The following is a 16,393-nucleotide window of genomic DNA, read 5'->3' as shown; positions in this document are numbered from 1 at the left end:
TCAACGCGAGCTGTCTAGAACTATGATTCTTTTATCTTGGGTTCAATTGGAGTGCCGAGATTCAAGAATCTTCTGCTTCCTTTGCAGACAAGTTTTTTTTTTTTTTTTTGAACTACGGTTAGGGTTCACTGACGAGGTCCGAAGGCGATGTCGTAACCCACTCACCTGATCATTTCATTGGTCGAACTATTACACTCCTACTGCCCCTCAGGAGGAACCCCCCACGACACATCCATACAAGAATCACGTGCGGTAAAACCCCTTGAGTGAGATTCGAACGCAAGACGTCCGCAGCCTCCGAGGGCCATGGAATGGGTGGGTAGCAACAAAGGAAATTTTGTGCAAGTGGGAGTCGAACCTTTGACCTCCCATATGGAACACATGTCACCACCACCACGCCAACTCCTCGTTCCTTTGCGGACAAATTCCTATGCTTCAATTTGCATTACATAGAAACTACAAGTTGTAAGTTTGTTGGATCTATTTTACCATTGATAACTATGTTATTGTGTACAGAGTAATTTCTTCATCGAAAGTGTAGACGTGTTGCCACAAGGTGGAATTTGGATTCTGCTTCTCAAATGTTTAAAAAATTCATTTCTTGCTTTGGAAATGGATTAATTTTTTGTGATGCTTTTAACAAGATTGAACCACGGTGTGTCCTAGAGGTATGCGTGTTTGGTTCATTCGAAGTAATTAATACTTTCACAATTAGGTATTAAATATTTTAGTAATTATAGTTGAGTTTCATTTTTAGTGATGTTTGATTAAAATTTCTTGACCTCTTGTCACATCATAAAGGTTAAATTTTTTGGTAGTGTGTAGATTCAATTTTAAAGGGCCTTAGATAACTGTATGTTGATAAAGTTACGTTATATGGTGACTTGTTGTCTTCTCTCCATAAAGGAAATAGCTGTTTCGAAACTATGCAGGGTAACAGCTTGTAATCTAATCAACGGTTTGTAGGATTCTTTTAAGCAATCTAGTAAGATGTTTCTAAGTACCTAGGTAGAACATGTTGGATACAAGTTCACCGATGTATCATATACTGTTAACTAACTTTGTTCCATTTAAGTAACAAAATCAACATATATAATCGTCTTCAGATCTTCTTGTCTATTGCATGATGTTATTGAAAAGAATTTCATTTTGACTTTTGAGTAATATTAAGCCCGTCCTAATCTATATAACACAGAATTATTATAAGATCGTTGACAACTTTGTTGTAGGGTTGTTAAGCTGGGGATTAAAGCTCTGGCAGGTGGTTCAAGCATATCAGAGAAAGTTGTATATACGGAGTATTACATAAACTTATACTATATGCATAAGAATATAAGATCTAAGTCACAGTGGGATACAATATGCAACTTGATATTAGAATAGGGAACCATGCCTGATGTTAAATGCACCAGCCACAATCCAAATGGTGAGTTTCACAAGATAAATTAATTTTACAATATTAATTATAATTATATAGACTATTCAAAATTCAATGAATATATCATATACGTGTTCTTTATATCATTCCAGTTAGAACGAAAACCTAAAACATAACTTTGATAATTGTCCAACCAATAATATTGTGTACCATTGCCTCAAAGGCTCAAACGAGGGTTGAATTTCATACACAAACCTTTTGATTAATGAGTTCCTTGCATACCACTATGCAACATGTCCATTTGAAAAAACAAACATATAAAATTAAGCAGGTGTTAGGAGTAACATCTTTGTGACACTGGCCCTGTATTTTTATAGTTTAGATAATCCTATTATCTATATGGTGGGAGTTTTTTAAATCTAACTAGTTGTGGAGGCCTCGCTTCGCGCCGGGGGCTCCGTTTTGAATGCGAGTTAAAAAAAAAAGTCTTGTGATATTTTGTAAAAAAGAATTTTTTCAACATATAACATTGAAGAGTTGTTCTTTTTGTGAAAGTTGCTTCTTTTAGCGTTCAAGTTTTTTTTTTTTTTTTTTTTTTTTTTTTTTTTTTTTTAAGTTAGTTGATCTATTTTGTAAAAAAGAATGTTTTTCGACATCTTTTGGTAGCATTGAAGGGTTGTTCCTTTTATGAAAGTTGCTTCTTTTATCGTTGAAAAAAAAAGAAAAAAAGTTAGTTGATTTTTTTGTAAAAAGGAATATTTTGTAAAAAAGAATTTTTTTCGACATCTTTTGGTAACATTGAAGGGTTGGTTCTTTTACGAAAGTTACTTCTTTTATCATTGGAGACTAAAAAAAAAAGAAAAAAAAATAATGTAGTACAGTAGTGACCTCTGTGGGTCCAACTGTCTGAGCGCAGCGTACAAGCCGGTAAAGTGTGATGGGTGTTATTATTCAGTATTTTTGGTTTTAGTAATAGGATAAATAATAATTTAGAATTTAGAATATAGAATATAGGTAAAAATTGGGGGGTTTGATTTGTATTTTAATGGAAGTTAGGGGTTAGTTTTGTGAAAAGTGAAAATGTAAATAGTACCATTCATATGACAAATTTTGTCTATTAGATAATATGTTAATTAATTACTGCAATAAAAAGAGACAAGTGAATTACTGATTCATGAATGTACATTACTGTTATTGGTGGGGAAATTAATTAAAATTAAATTATAGGTGGAAGAAAGATATCGTACATGTATGTACATAACTCATTGACTCTTGATGCTCTTCTACTATATTTATTGTAGTAGCAATCATAATCAAAAACTAATTTTAAAAGAAGAATAATATCAATCTTGAAAATGTCATGCAGTGAATATAAGATAAGAAGGGATTGAAAATGTCAAAGGCATATATGCATTGAAGTTAAACCTTGCCCCCAACACCTCACCAGAAAACCAATTCTGCATTAATTAAAATCATCTTGTAAATTTTTGTATAAATAGTCCTGTGTAGCTCACTCATTTCTTAATCCTTCTTCCATATAATAATATAATAATTATTAATATTCCATTTTATTAGAATTAATATTAATATAAAATGGTTTCCAAAACATTCCTTCTTCTTGCACTTGTTATTGCAACTGTTGTCTTCATTACCTCAGAAATTGCTGCTGCCAAAGAATTGGCCTCCAACCATGACAGTAAGTAAATAAACTTCATCCCTTTTACTAGACCTCTATTTAGTTTTATGAGTTGTACGTTTGTATGTACAAATTAAATTAAAATAATCACATGCAATGCAGGTCATGAGGTAGAGGATGCCAAGTATGGTGGGGACGACCATGGATACTACGGTGGCGGTCGTGGAGGATACGACAACGGCGGCGGTGGTGGTGGACGATACGACAACGGTGGTGGACGATACGACAACGGTGGTGGACGATATGATAACGGTGGTGGACGTGGAAGGTATGACAATGGTGGTGGGCATGGAAGGTATAACAATGGTGGTGGGCATGGAGGGTATTGCAGGTATGGTTGCTGTGGTGGTGGGCGTTACTACAATAGAGGATGTAGGTGTTGCAGCAGCCTTGTTGAAGCAACTGCATACAAACAAGCCAATCACAACTGATCATCTAGTCATTGTGATTAATTAAACTATTATGGAGATGTTATTTACTATATATATGTGTGTGTGTTAGCATTGTATTTCTCTTAAGTCTTGTTGTACCATGCATATCTTCATTAAATTGAAGTATGCTTCTAAGCTTGTTATAATAATGGAAACTTTTGGTTACATGAACATGTGTCATCTCACTTGATTACTTTTAGTACTTCGTATATGAATATTTGTTTAAATAAAACCATTTACCAGCCATTTATGATTTAATTATAGTTGTAATTAAGTGTGTTTAGCAAGATTTCTCCGTTGAACTGTCATTATAATAATGGAGCACTATATAATTTCATCACTTGTTGGTATTTTGAAATGATAAGTTTGTTTTCGAGAAGTTGGTTGATTTTTTATGTAATTTTTGGGCAAATTAACGTCGGAAAACTACATATTTGGTTATAAGTTCAGTTTAGCCAATCAAGATTTTATTCCATTATTAAGCCAATTTCTTTTATATGCTAAAATTAGACAATTTTTTTAACTTGACAAATCAGTTAATTAGTTTTAAACATAATTACCTATAGCCAAGAATAGATAAACAATGATTAGTACTAACTAGTGGAGAGCCCTTGCTACGCGTCAGGTTTGTTAGTTATCGATACAAAATATTTTACGTACGTATACATACATCACATACATGTGAATCTTGTTTTAGTAACGTTCCATAATAATATTTTTTGGAACATATACAAAATAGTACATTCATATAATAAGTTGATCTAAAAGATTAGAGGTTCAGCTTAGGGGTGTTCATCGGTTCGGTTTTCGGTTTGTTATGTGTATCCGGTTCGGTGTATTCGGTTTTGAAATTTTTTTGGGCAAAACCGAAAACCGAACCGAAAATCGAATTCAAAGTTGAAACCGAACCGAACCGAAAACCGAATTCAAATTCGGATTCGGTTCGGTTTTCGGTTAAAACCAAATATTATAAAAAATTTGAGAACGATGGTAGTTTAATTTTGGCATTACTAATGTCTTAGTTATTTACAACCTAAAACAATGACATACTATTTAATTATCAAGAATTCGATGATTTTTAATATTTACAGCTTAATTATGACGTTTACTGCTTCTATTATTAAAAAGAAGAACATAATAATTTGAGTAACATAATTATAATATGAGCTACCAAATCGTCATATTGGTGAGAAACTATTTTATTGATTGGATCCCAAATTATAATGACATTAAAAGATAAATATACAAATTAAATATATAAAAATTTTGAATTCGGTTTTGAATTCGGTTTTCGGTTAAACCGAATTCAGAATTTTCAAAACCGAACACCGAACCGAAAACCGAATTCAAATTCGGTTTCGGTTTTGACTCGATCCGAAAACCGTTTTTCAAATTCGATTTGGTTTTTTCCGGTTTGGTTTCGGTTTGGTGTTCGGGTTAAACGGTTTCAAACCAAATACTGACCACCCCTAGTTCAGCTGTTGGTGTTCCTTTTATAGTGATGAAAAATGTCATAAGCTGTAGTTGCTGATTGTAAGCGAAGAGCTTGAGTTGCTGGTCTTTAGTCAAAAGCTTGAGTTGCTGTTTTGCTATTCCTTTTTCTTTTTTGATTAATGAGATATTGTACCTTTTGATTGTGTTTTTCTTTTTTCTAACAAACTTTATTGTTTAAAAAACTAATGCGCGTATATCTTTAGGTAATGTGTTTGTGTACTGATCTTGGTCTCCAAAGAGGGATCTTTTCATGTTGGGTAATGTGGTTTCAGTTTCGGATGTCTTTAGGTTGGCTGATTTTTTGAATTGTGTGCCTGTGAGTATCAACTGTGGTGCTTCTGAAATTTGTTTGTGAGTGATAGTATGTTAATAGTTCAATTATGAGGTAGTATCCGTGTCTTTACCTGAATCTGGTGGTGTGAATACGCTGTGGTGCTCTGTAGTTGCTGTATCGAGAATCACAAGGCCGAAGAATTCGTTGTACATGTCGTAGCTGTCCCATTCTGTACCAAAAATATACGCATTCTACGATCAGGTGATGTGATTGCAAATTGTTTTCCATCTATGCTTACCTAAATGCGTGCTTACAATTTGAATTAATGACAGATGTTCAATAATTTACCACGATAGTAGAAACAACAATTTTACATTTGATCATTGCAAATAGATCATTATCATTTTTGATATATAAATTAAGCCTACAATTCTAAGAATAAAGGAACATCAGTGTACTTAGCCAACGCACAAAAGAAAGGAGTCAACAACGATGATTTTTGGGTTGAAATTACAAGTTCATAATCGAAATGTGTCTTTAGTAATGGTGAAAAATGGGTGTGTCAAGTGATGAACCACAACGGGTTTTGTTTTTTCAAAACTCTTTTTGCCCAAGGTTATATATTTAGAATGAAATGTCAATATGATTACGAAAAATATATTCGATATTTCTTCCCTCTTAATACACTTTGAATCGCTTTCATGTCTCGCACTATTCTGCCAACCTAAGTTCTTCCCTCTTAAAAATTGTGATCTTGTATGGTACATGTTTAAGCCGTTAACGACATAACCAAAATTCACCCATTTAGTGATATAAGGGGTCAAAGCAGACGCATTTCACTTGCAAAAAAGTTTAAAGACGGATAGACTTCTAAAACTTGAAGACGTACCCGTCTTCGCGTAGTTTGTAGTAGGGTCCGAGTAGTCGGTAAGTGGAAATTGCAACCAAAACCCAAATTCAAGTACACCGTAGAAGTAAAGGCAGTGGCCTCTTTGGACATAGGCAAGATAGTTGATCGCCTAGGGTCCAAAATTTTTGAAGGGCCCAAAAATTTCAAAAATAATGTGTTCAATAAATTTAATTAAAAAAATTAGTAAGTTAACTTATGAGTATTAGTCTATATAATTTTAGGACCTCTTTTTTCCCCTCTTTTCAAGCCCACACATCTTTACTCATGTTTATGGAATTTCGTGTACAATGGCCAATTTTATTTTCGCCTTGGGCCTTCGAATTGTTGAGACGGCCCTGAGACAGGCAAAATCAAGCCGAGCAACGGTTGATGAGCAAGAGATCGTTTATTAAACCCACCGCAAAAACCTTGAAAGCATACCCACCGTGAAAACTACCCGAACCACCTAGCAGATTAAACCAGGACAGTCGCAAGAACCATCTAGAGTGTGTGAAGTGATCCAATTTGAGGGTTAAAGAAGATGTTGGAAGAGTATTCTTTTTTAGGGGTGAAGAAGACCCGGGAAGATTTTAGGGTTTTTTTTTTTTTTTTTTTTTTTTTTTTTTATGTTTTGCTTTAAAATCAATAGCTGGAACGGATTGTACTTCATGTTGTACCAACTATGGTGGAAGTAAGTAGTGTTTTTTCTCAACAGTTTTCTCTCAACCTCGTTTTTTGTGCAGATCTAGATCTTGTTTCATTTTTCCTCCGCCTTGCTCCGGTAACTTTTCTTTGTACTTATTTTCTTTTTTTCTTTCAACTTTGCACCATTTATACACCATTTTGTTAGGTGTTTTCTAGCTCAGGTCATTTTTTTTACCACCGCCACCTCCTTTCTTCTAGATCTGAATCTTGAACTGTTTTGTAGTTTCTTCACAGACCTCCTCTCCGACCACCGGCATCTCGCCGGTGGTTCGGCCTTACCGCTTTATGTTCAATAAGGTACACCACTTTTTCCCTTTTCCGACGATGGTTATGGCCCTTTAATCATCTCCGGTCTCACTTACGGCGACCAGGCGACGAATCTGTGTGTTCATACGGGTTCTGGGTGCTTTTTGTGTTTTTGGGGTGTTTGTTGGGTTGTTGCTGTTCCGATGGGGTTTGGGTTGGTCTCTTGGTCGTTTACTCTGTTCATGGCCTCCGTTTTCTCCTCTTATGCGGTTGTAGGCGACGAGTTCCGGCGGAACTCTACAACCCTATTGGTCGGATTTCGGGTTGGTTTGGGTTCGGGGTTGACTTGGGTGGCTACAGGTGTGCTTGTTTATGTGTTGAAATCCGGCAGTTTTCGGTGGATGGGCTGCTGCCGGCGGTTACCGGAGGTTGGTAGTAGTTGTTGGTGGCCTTGGGTGGCTGCTGCAGTTGCTTCCTGTTTTTGGTGGTTGCGGGTGGTGGTGTACTAAGGTTGGCGGCTGCTACTTGCTTCCATTTGTGGTGGTCGACTGTCGGTTGTCGTCGGCGACCTAAGATGGAACAGGTGGTGGTTGAAGCTGACCGAGGTTTGCTGACTATTTGTAACTAGGGTGTTTGTATATGTCCTTAGAAAATTGGTGAAGATGACTGGTTCCTTTATGGTTTGATTCTGCTTTTGGATATGTTCGGTTGCCACGAGTTTGGTTCTTTCATTCCATTTTTCCCGTCGTTGGGTCCCTTGTGGGCTTGATGTTGTTGCCGGCATTGTTGACCTAGTTGACTTCGGTAAATAGGCCTCGGGTTAGGTGTTCTTGGGTTGCCCGGTGATTGGGTTGAGTTTGCGGTTTCTGCGGGGTGAAGATGCGGGGTTGGATACGGGGTCGGGTTTATGTGTATGTTTGTAGATTTAGACTTGGTGGTTTCATGTTTATGTATTCTCAATGTAATTCCAATGTTCTCGCTCTGCTGTCAATGTAGTCGTTCATATTGTTTTGAACGAACAGAGCGAGTGTCAATGTGTTTCGGTCGTTTATGACCAATTACTTTCACAACAGATCGTCACGATCTGCTTACTGTTGTACCACCGGATCTTCGGATCTACTATATATATACATATTAATATTTTCGCCAAAAAAAAAAAAGTAGTGTGAGGGCATTTTAGTCCGTCTTTATTTATTGGGTGTAGATGGTTCAATGTGGTTTGGAAATAGAGAAGAGAAGAGGAAATTGACATTATCCTACTACTAAATACAAGTGAGTTTAATGCACTCTGATTGGTCTATGTGGCGCCCGTCCTCTCACAAACACATACTATTCACCACTTCTCACATATTTTGGGATTTAAAAAATAATAATAATAAAATAAAAAAATTAATACGGAATAGAAGACTGATAACATAATGGGTAGCGTGCACTCCCTCCACACTCCACACCTTCTCAGTTCTCACTCATACTCTCACTCATACCCTCCATGTTCAATTATACCAAACCCTTATCCCTTATCAATTATCTCTCCCAGATCTAAAACATATCATCAAATTAGGGTTTCAGTCGATCTAGAAATTTTCAGCGATGTGCCTTCCTTTTATTCGATTGATTTTCTCATCTTCGCGGGGTTTTTTTAATTTTTCTCATCTCCGCTTATTCTTTTGAGCGTGTTTTCATTCTCTGCTTTTCGATTCAAACATTACTCAAAGGTTTGTTTAATTATTTTATATTTTATTGTTTAACAACCGATGTGCTCATGCGGATGATAAAATTAATTTAGGTTTAAGTTAAAGTTGAAAAGCATGTATCAATTTTTTTTTAATGTAAAATCAATATTCCTTTTTTTTCCCGAGTTTTGTGATTTTTGAGAAGTACGAGTTTATAGTTTGTAAAATGTATGTTTTATTTGTTATTGTTATGTTGTTCTTCAAATTTTTGCTGAAATTCGTTTTTACAGCTTCTGATTTATGTTCTAGGCGTTGTTTATGAAGTTGTAACTTTTGAGTACCCATGTGAGTTAATTTTCTCATAGACCCAATTTGCAATTTGATTTATGTTGCTGGCTTCCTTTTTTTTACAAAGGTAATTTAATGGCTTAGGGTTTTTAGGTTTATGCCTCGTGTGGTTTTTTGTTTCTATGCAGGGTTACTCTTCAGTTGATACCAGGATTCCTCATCGATTATTCGTGAAGAACCCTTCATTCTAGGTTTTAATTTTGGAACTTTGATAGTATTATTGTTAGGTTTTTTTGTTACTTAAAAAATAAAAATAATTACATGAATGAAATTAGTGTCTCTGTGTTAATGGTCACTAATTTTAACTACTCTTTTGTTGTTGTTTAGTGTTGATTTCTGATGAAAACGGCATCAGCTTCACTTGAGACATGCAATTCAGGCGCCATTTTCGGTACCAAAAACTGCCGGTATAATTGGAAAGTAGTGATACTGATTATGAGGTCCTTGTGACATTAAAGTGTTTCACTTTATGTTATGTGCATCACTTGATTTCTTGAACTTTTTATTATGTGTATTACGTAATACGTAGCATGTTTAATTTTCCATTTGTTTGTGGATACTGTTGAGATGAAAATCATTCAGATTTGATGATGTTATACAACCAGTGGTCACATGTTTCAGCTATCACTAATGATAAAACTGTAATGCTGGTATGTTTTTATGTTACTTTTTTTTTGTTTTTATTTATTTATTTATTTAATTTAATTTATGCTTTTAACGTTGCATTTTATTATTTTTGTTGTACATATGTGAAATATTCTTTGTTGTTTAAATGTAGGTGATAGTTCTGATGCTTCATGTAAAAGTAATGGTAAGTTTTTTTAATACAATCTCTTTGATGAATATGTTGGAACTTGAAGTATTTGATCTTCTATTTGTTACGAGTTGTTAGGAATTCAGTTTAAATTACAACGCAAACTACTGCTACAAGATAAAACTGTTGCTGCTGCAAATTGCAGTCAATAAAGTCTACTTGATGATTATATAAAAGTCAAACTGCTGTAATTCCGATGAGTTGTTATAAATTTTTGTAATGACCCGGAAAATTTCGACTAATTTAAACCAATTCTCTATATGATTTAATATTATGTAAACCGGTATATATATATATATATATATATATATATATATATATATATATATATATATATATATATATATATATATATCATAAGATGTATAAGTAAAACACTATTTGCTACAGTAAAAAAAACTTTGCTACAGTAAAACACTCTTTGCTACAGTAAAACACTATTTGCTACAGTAAACACTATTTACTACAGTGAACACTATTTGCTACAGTAAAACACTATTTGATGTCGACGAACTAGCAAACAAAATCGGATCAGGCGGCCATGCGATCGCATGGCAAAAACACTGAAAACTCATGCGATCGCATGAGCGACAGGAAATGAAAAAGTACTATAAATACGCCTGTTTGCTCGACGGATTCTTCACATTCTTTTTTCTTCTTCTATAATCTGTATTTATATTTATAATTATAATTATAATTATAATTATAATTATAATTTAAGTTTAATAATAATAAGGTATATACGAGGGTGTTTTTAATTCGGGTTTCAAACCGTTTTAAACTAAGGAAATATTGGATATTAATCGGGGTATTGTTCTTGAATCCAAGGCCAACCATACAGTCGTCTACCATCATTACGTCTACGCAATTTGCCTACAATATTGAGTCTCAATATTGAACTGTGAGTTTATAGTCTCCCTTTTTAAATACTTTAAATATTTTTGGGCTGAGAATACATGCAATTTATTTTAAACGCAATAACACACAAGTACATACTAAATTCTACACTGAGTTAAACCGAAAATCCCTTAGCTTTGGTAACTAGTAGCTGCCAGTACATAGGATATGGACTGGTGGGCGCGAATAATTGTATATGGATCCATAAGGCTTGACATCCCCGTCCGAGCTAGAGCGCTAGCCTTTTAACGGACGTATGTTATTTGAGTTTATGACACGTTGGTTTGCGTGTATTAAAACAAATGGGGTAATTATCATTATAACGTTAAAGTTTTGTTACCAGGGTGCTCTGTTACGTAGAATCTATTGATAAATTTTTGATGAAATCTTGTGGTCTATCTTTATATATAATTATGACTCGAGCAATTAAACCTATAACTCACCAACATTCGTGTTGACTTTTTAGCATGTTTTATTCTCAGGTCCTTAGACTGCTTCCGCTGTGATGTGCTTGTTGCCTGCATGGAGTCTCTCATGCTTTGTATAAAGTTTATTGCATTCGAAATAAAACTGCGTTGTGTAATAAATAATTTGACTGTGATGTCAAACTGTATGATAAAAACTTATGTATTTTGGGGATTTGCTTATACCTAAGCACTCACCCACATGTTTATAACTTTCTATGTTTAGAAAGTCACTTATTTTAATGAATGCAATATTTTATCAAAACGTATCATATAGAGGTCAAAACCTCACTGTGAAATCAATGATTAACGTGCCGCGTCAATAGCGATTTTGACGGGTCGTTACAGTTGGTATCCGAGCTTGAGGTCATAGGGAACCAGAAATTACATTAGTGTGTTTAACTGGTAATTGTTAGGATACATTAGTGAGTCTGGACTATGACCATATTTGTTTTTACCGATTTTTGCTTATCATCTTGTCAAAAACATTATAGGTGATATATTTATATGCTAACGTAATTGTTGTTTCAATTATGTGATAGATGACTTCTTCTAATCCTATCATTTTGTACGACTCGGAATCAGACACTGAATCCATTCTATCCACAACTGAAAAGGGCGTTCCAAAACCTATTAAAGAAGAAATTGTGTTAGCCGGGGAATCTCAACTCCCGGTAAACCCAGAGGAGGTTCCAGCTCCACCCAACTCTAGTTTTCCGGAGCCACAGTATCGTTGGCATGGACCCATGATCCCTGAAATAAACGAGGATCGTCCATTTCTAAACGAACATGGACATTGGGCCAGATACACCGCCGGCGGGCGGGTTGTGAAGATTACGCCTGGCAGATTTCGGTTCATGACCACCGGTACATATTCTCGTACACATGATTCAGACAGCTCGTCATCATATTCTCCTACACATGACTCAGACAGTTCGTCATCAGACAAGATCAGTGAGGAAGAGGGTTTCGCTAATGAAATAAAAGAAATCACTAAGGAGAAATTCCAACTTTCTATAGATAATAAAAACAACCACAATAATAAAAAGTCCTTAATTATTAAAAAGGAACAGGACCATTCGATCCGTAACCACCCTTATTGTATTAAACCCACTGAGGCAACGGGTACCTCAAAACCCCAACCAAAAATTAAATACACTGCTAGAATGTCTGTCGGACCATGCACACACAAACAATTGGTAGAGAGAACCAAATGGGAAGAAGTTTCTGATAGTTCTGAATAAACGACCTCGCATTTTTCATGCGCTATTCTATTGCTTATGTGTGCTACTCTATCTTGTTATGTAGAATAAGCATATGTAAAATATCGGTATTGTATGGTATTGTATTATTTTGGTTTATTAACAATAAAAGCATGGAATGATTATTTGTATTATTACTACTTATTATTATTATTATTACATAATAACGTAGTAACTCGCTATAATTTTTCATAGTGGAATATTATTAGGATTTTAGTAGTTAATTCCTTGTACTAGCTATTATGTATGAACTTAACGGGTAGGTAATACCCTAAAAATAATTATAAAATGCTAATAAGAAGAAAAGGCTTTTATAATAATTGGTTCATATTATTAATATGATACGATTAACTATTGACAACTCATTTTACCTATAATATTCTATATGATTAAATTATCTCTGTTGTGTTTATTGAAGAAACATGTCTCAAATGTCGGATGCTGAGTTTGAGGAACTAGTCGAGAAATGTGTGAATGAAAGAATTACTGCAGCCGAGGCAGCAAAAACAGCAGCCGAAGCAGCAGCTGTGAACACAAACTCACGAAACGGATGCTCATACAAAACTTTTCAAGGATGCAAACCACAGACGTTTAGTGGGACCGAGGGACCAGTCGGTCTAACCCGATGGTTTGAAAAGATGAAGTCCGTTTTCAAAATCAGTAATTGTGCGGACGGAGACAAGTCAAAGTATGCTTCGTGCACGTTACAAGACGGTGCACTTACTTGGTGGAACAATTATGCTAAAGCAGAAGGAGTAGATACGGCATATGATATCTCTTGGGAAGAACTGAAAAAGATGCTAATCAAGGAGTACTGTCCTCGAAACGAGATCAGAAAAATGGAATCTGAGTTACGTAATCTGAAGGTTTTTGGTGCGAATCTCAATAACTATGAAAAGCGTTTCATGGAACTAGCCTTGTTGTGTCCCGAATTGGTGCCAAACGAGAAACGAGAAACGAAAGATAGAAATGTATATTGAAGGTTTATCAATCAATATCAAAGGAAATGTTACATCGTCCAAACCGAATACGATGCAGGAAGCCATGACAATGGCACACCAACTCATGGACCAGATCACAGAGAGTTCGATTAAGACACCAATTACCGAAGTCAAGACAACTGAAGGAAAGAGAAAATGGGAAGACTATAAGGGCAAAAGTACTCACCTGAAGAAACAAGAAACTTTTAAAGGTAAACAAGATGGGGCAACTGCAAGTCCAAACTATAAGGGACCCCATCCGTTATGCAAAAGATGTTACACACATCATGCAGGTTATTGCCAAGTGGTCTGTGATAAGTGCAACAAGAAAGGACATGTGGCAAAAGATTGTTATACCACCGTTTCTGAAGTAAAGACAAAACCGACCGATGTTAAGAAATGTTTTGGATGCGGGAAGTCTGGTCACTTTATAAATCAATGCCCTGATAAGGAGAAGAACAAAGAACCCACATGTGGGAGGGCATTTAATGTTAGTGCCTGTGAAGCACGTGAGGATCCTAATCTTGTCACTGGTACGTTTACCGTTAATAATCAACTAGCTTCTATTATGTTTGATACGGGTGCTGATAGAAGTTATATGTGTAAAGACTTTAGTTCTAAACTAAAATGTGCATCATTGCCTCTAGACGATAAATATACTATTGAATTAGCTAATGGTAAACTGATAAAAGCCGATAAAATTTTCCATGGTTGCGAAATAAATCTCGCTGGTGAAACCTTCAAAATCGATTTGATACCCGTAGAATTAAAAAGTTTTTACGTAATCGTTGGCATGGACTGGATGTCCAAAACAAGAGTGGAAGTTGTTTGCACTGAGAAAGCAATCCGCATCTCTCGTAAGGATGAAACGTCATTAATGATTTATGGGGAGAAGAGCAACTCGAAGCTGAACCTTATCAGCTGTATGAAGGCCCAGAAACTTATAAGAAAAGGTTGTTATGCTATTCTAGCACACGTAAAGAAGATCGATACTGAAGAAAGAAGCATTGATGACATGCCAGTTGTAAGAGAATATCTCGGAGTATATCCAGAAGAATTATCGGGGCTACCTCCACATAGATGTGTAGAATTCCAGATTGATCTCATACCAGGAGCTGCACCTGTAGCCCGATCCCCATATAGACTTGCACCTTCAGAAATGCAAGAATTACAAAATCAGTTGCAAGAATTATCGGACCATGGATTTATTCGTCCCAGCTTTTCTCCTTGGGGTGCTCCTATTCTGTTCGTCAAGAAGAAGGATGGATCTATGAGAATGTGCATAGATTACCGAGAATTAAACAAATTAACGATCAAGAATCGGTACCCATTACCGAGGATTGATGATTTGTTTGATCAATTGCAAGGATCAAGTGTTTATTCTAAGATTGATCTACGCTCCGGATATCATCAGTTGAGAGTGAAGGAAGAAGATGTTCCTAAAACTGCGTTCAGAACCCGTTACGGTCACTATGAATTTTTAGTCATGCCTTTTGGATTGACTAATGCTCCAGCAGTATTCATGGATCTAATGAATCGCATCTGTAGACCGTATTTAGACAAATTTGTCATTGTTTTTATCGACGACATATTGATTTACTCGAAGAACAAGGAAGAACATGAGCAACACTTAAGACTGGTACTAGAGATACTCAAGAAAGAAGAATTGTACGCAAAATTTTCGAAGTGTGATTTCTGGTTACAAGAAGTACAATTTTTGGGCCATGTTGTCAGTAAACATGGAATTAAAGTTGACCCTGCCAAGATCGAAGCCATTAGTAAATGGGAAACACCGAAGACTCCAACACAAATTCGCCAATTCTTAGGTCTTGCTGGTTACTACCGAAGATTCATTCAAGATTTCTCTAGAATCGCCAAACCCTTAACTGCATTGACTCAAAAGGGAAAGAAGTATGATTGGTCCACGGAACATGAATCCTCATTCCAGTTATTAAAGAAGAAGTTAACGTCTGCACCCATTTTGTCATTACCAGAAGAAAATGATGATTTCGTGATCTATTGTGACGCTTCGCGCCAAGTTTTAGGATGTGTATTCATGCAACGCACAAAAGTTATCGTATATGCCTCACGACAACTAAAAATTCATGAAAAGAACTATACGACGCACGATTTAGAACTTGGAGCAGTAGTTTTTGCACTCAAAATATGGAGACACTATCTATATGGAACCAAGTGTACAGTGTACACCGACCATAAGAGTCTTCAGCATATTTTTGATCAAAAACAACTCAATATGAGACAACGTCGCTGGGTAGAGTTGTTAAACGATTACGATTGTGAAATCCGTTACCACCCCGGAAAGGCTAATGTTGTAGGTGATGCCCTAAGTCGGAAAAAAGAGTAAAACCTCTTAGGGTCCGAGCTTTGAACAGTACAATTCGTACTAATCTCACAAAGCAAATTCAAGCAGCACAGTTAGAAACTTTAAAAGAAGAAAATGAAAAAGGTGAAATGAGCAAAGGATTAGAAAAACAGCTTGAAGTAAAAGCCGATGGAACCCTGTATTTTGCTGATAGGATATGGGTACCAAAACATGGTAATCTAAGGCAACTAGTACTGAATGAAGCACACAAAACGAGGTACTCAATTCACCCAGGAAATGGGAAAATGTACCACGATCTCAAGAAGTTCTATTGGTGGCCTAATATGAAGACAGAAATTGCTACTTATGTAAGCAAATGTTTGACGTGTGCAAAGGTCAAAGCTGAGCACCAAAACCCGTCAGAATTACTGCAACAACCAGAAATTCCGCAGTGGAAATGGGAAATAATAACCATGGATTTCATTACGAAATTGCCAAGGACTGCAAGTAGTCATGATA

General features: G+C 35.7%; 1 protein-coding gene across 1 annotated transcript; it reads left to right on the top strand.

The window, feature by feature from the left end:
- The first annotated feature begins 2,922 nt into the window (after nucleotides 1–2,922).
- On the top strand, nucleotides 2,923–3,654 carry LOC139886175 (uncharacterized). The gene is made up of 2 exons (XM_071869923.1): nucleotides 2,923–3,074; nucleotides 3,177–3,654. Exons 1-2 carry the CDS (start codon nucleotides 2,972–2,974, stop codon nucleotides 3,503–3,505), a joined length of 432 nt encoding a protein of 143 aa, XP_071726024.1. The 5' UTR covers nucleotides 2,923–2,971; the 3' UTR covers nucleotides 3,506–3,654.
- Nucleotides 3,655–16,393: the final 12,739 nt, after the last annotated feature.

This window comes from Rutidosis leptorrhynchoides, chromosome 1 (assembly GCF_046630445.1).
Source record: "Rutidosis leptorrhynchoides isolate AG116_Rl617_1_P2 chromosome 1, CSIRO_AGI_Rlap_v1, whole genome shotgun sequence".
Taxonomy (NCBI): Eukaryota; Viridiplantae; Streptophyta; class Magnoliopsida; order Asterales; family Asteraceae; genus Rutidosis; species Rutidosis leptorrhynchoides.
Note: the sequence above shows the minus strand (reverse complement) of the source record. Positions and strands in the feature narration are given on the sequence as shown.

Coding starts and splice junctions, on each gene's coding strand:
- LOC139886175 (XM_071869923.1), top strand. CDS start 2,972: ATGGTTTCCAAAACATTCCTTCTTCTTGCACTTGTTATTGCAACTGTT. Junction 3,075..3,176: donor ATTGGCCTCCAACCATGACA/GTAAGTAAATAA, acceptor CATGCAATGCAG/GTCATGAGGTAGAGGATGCC.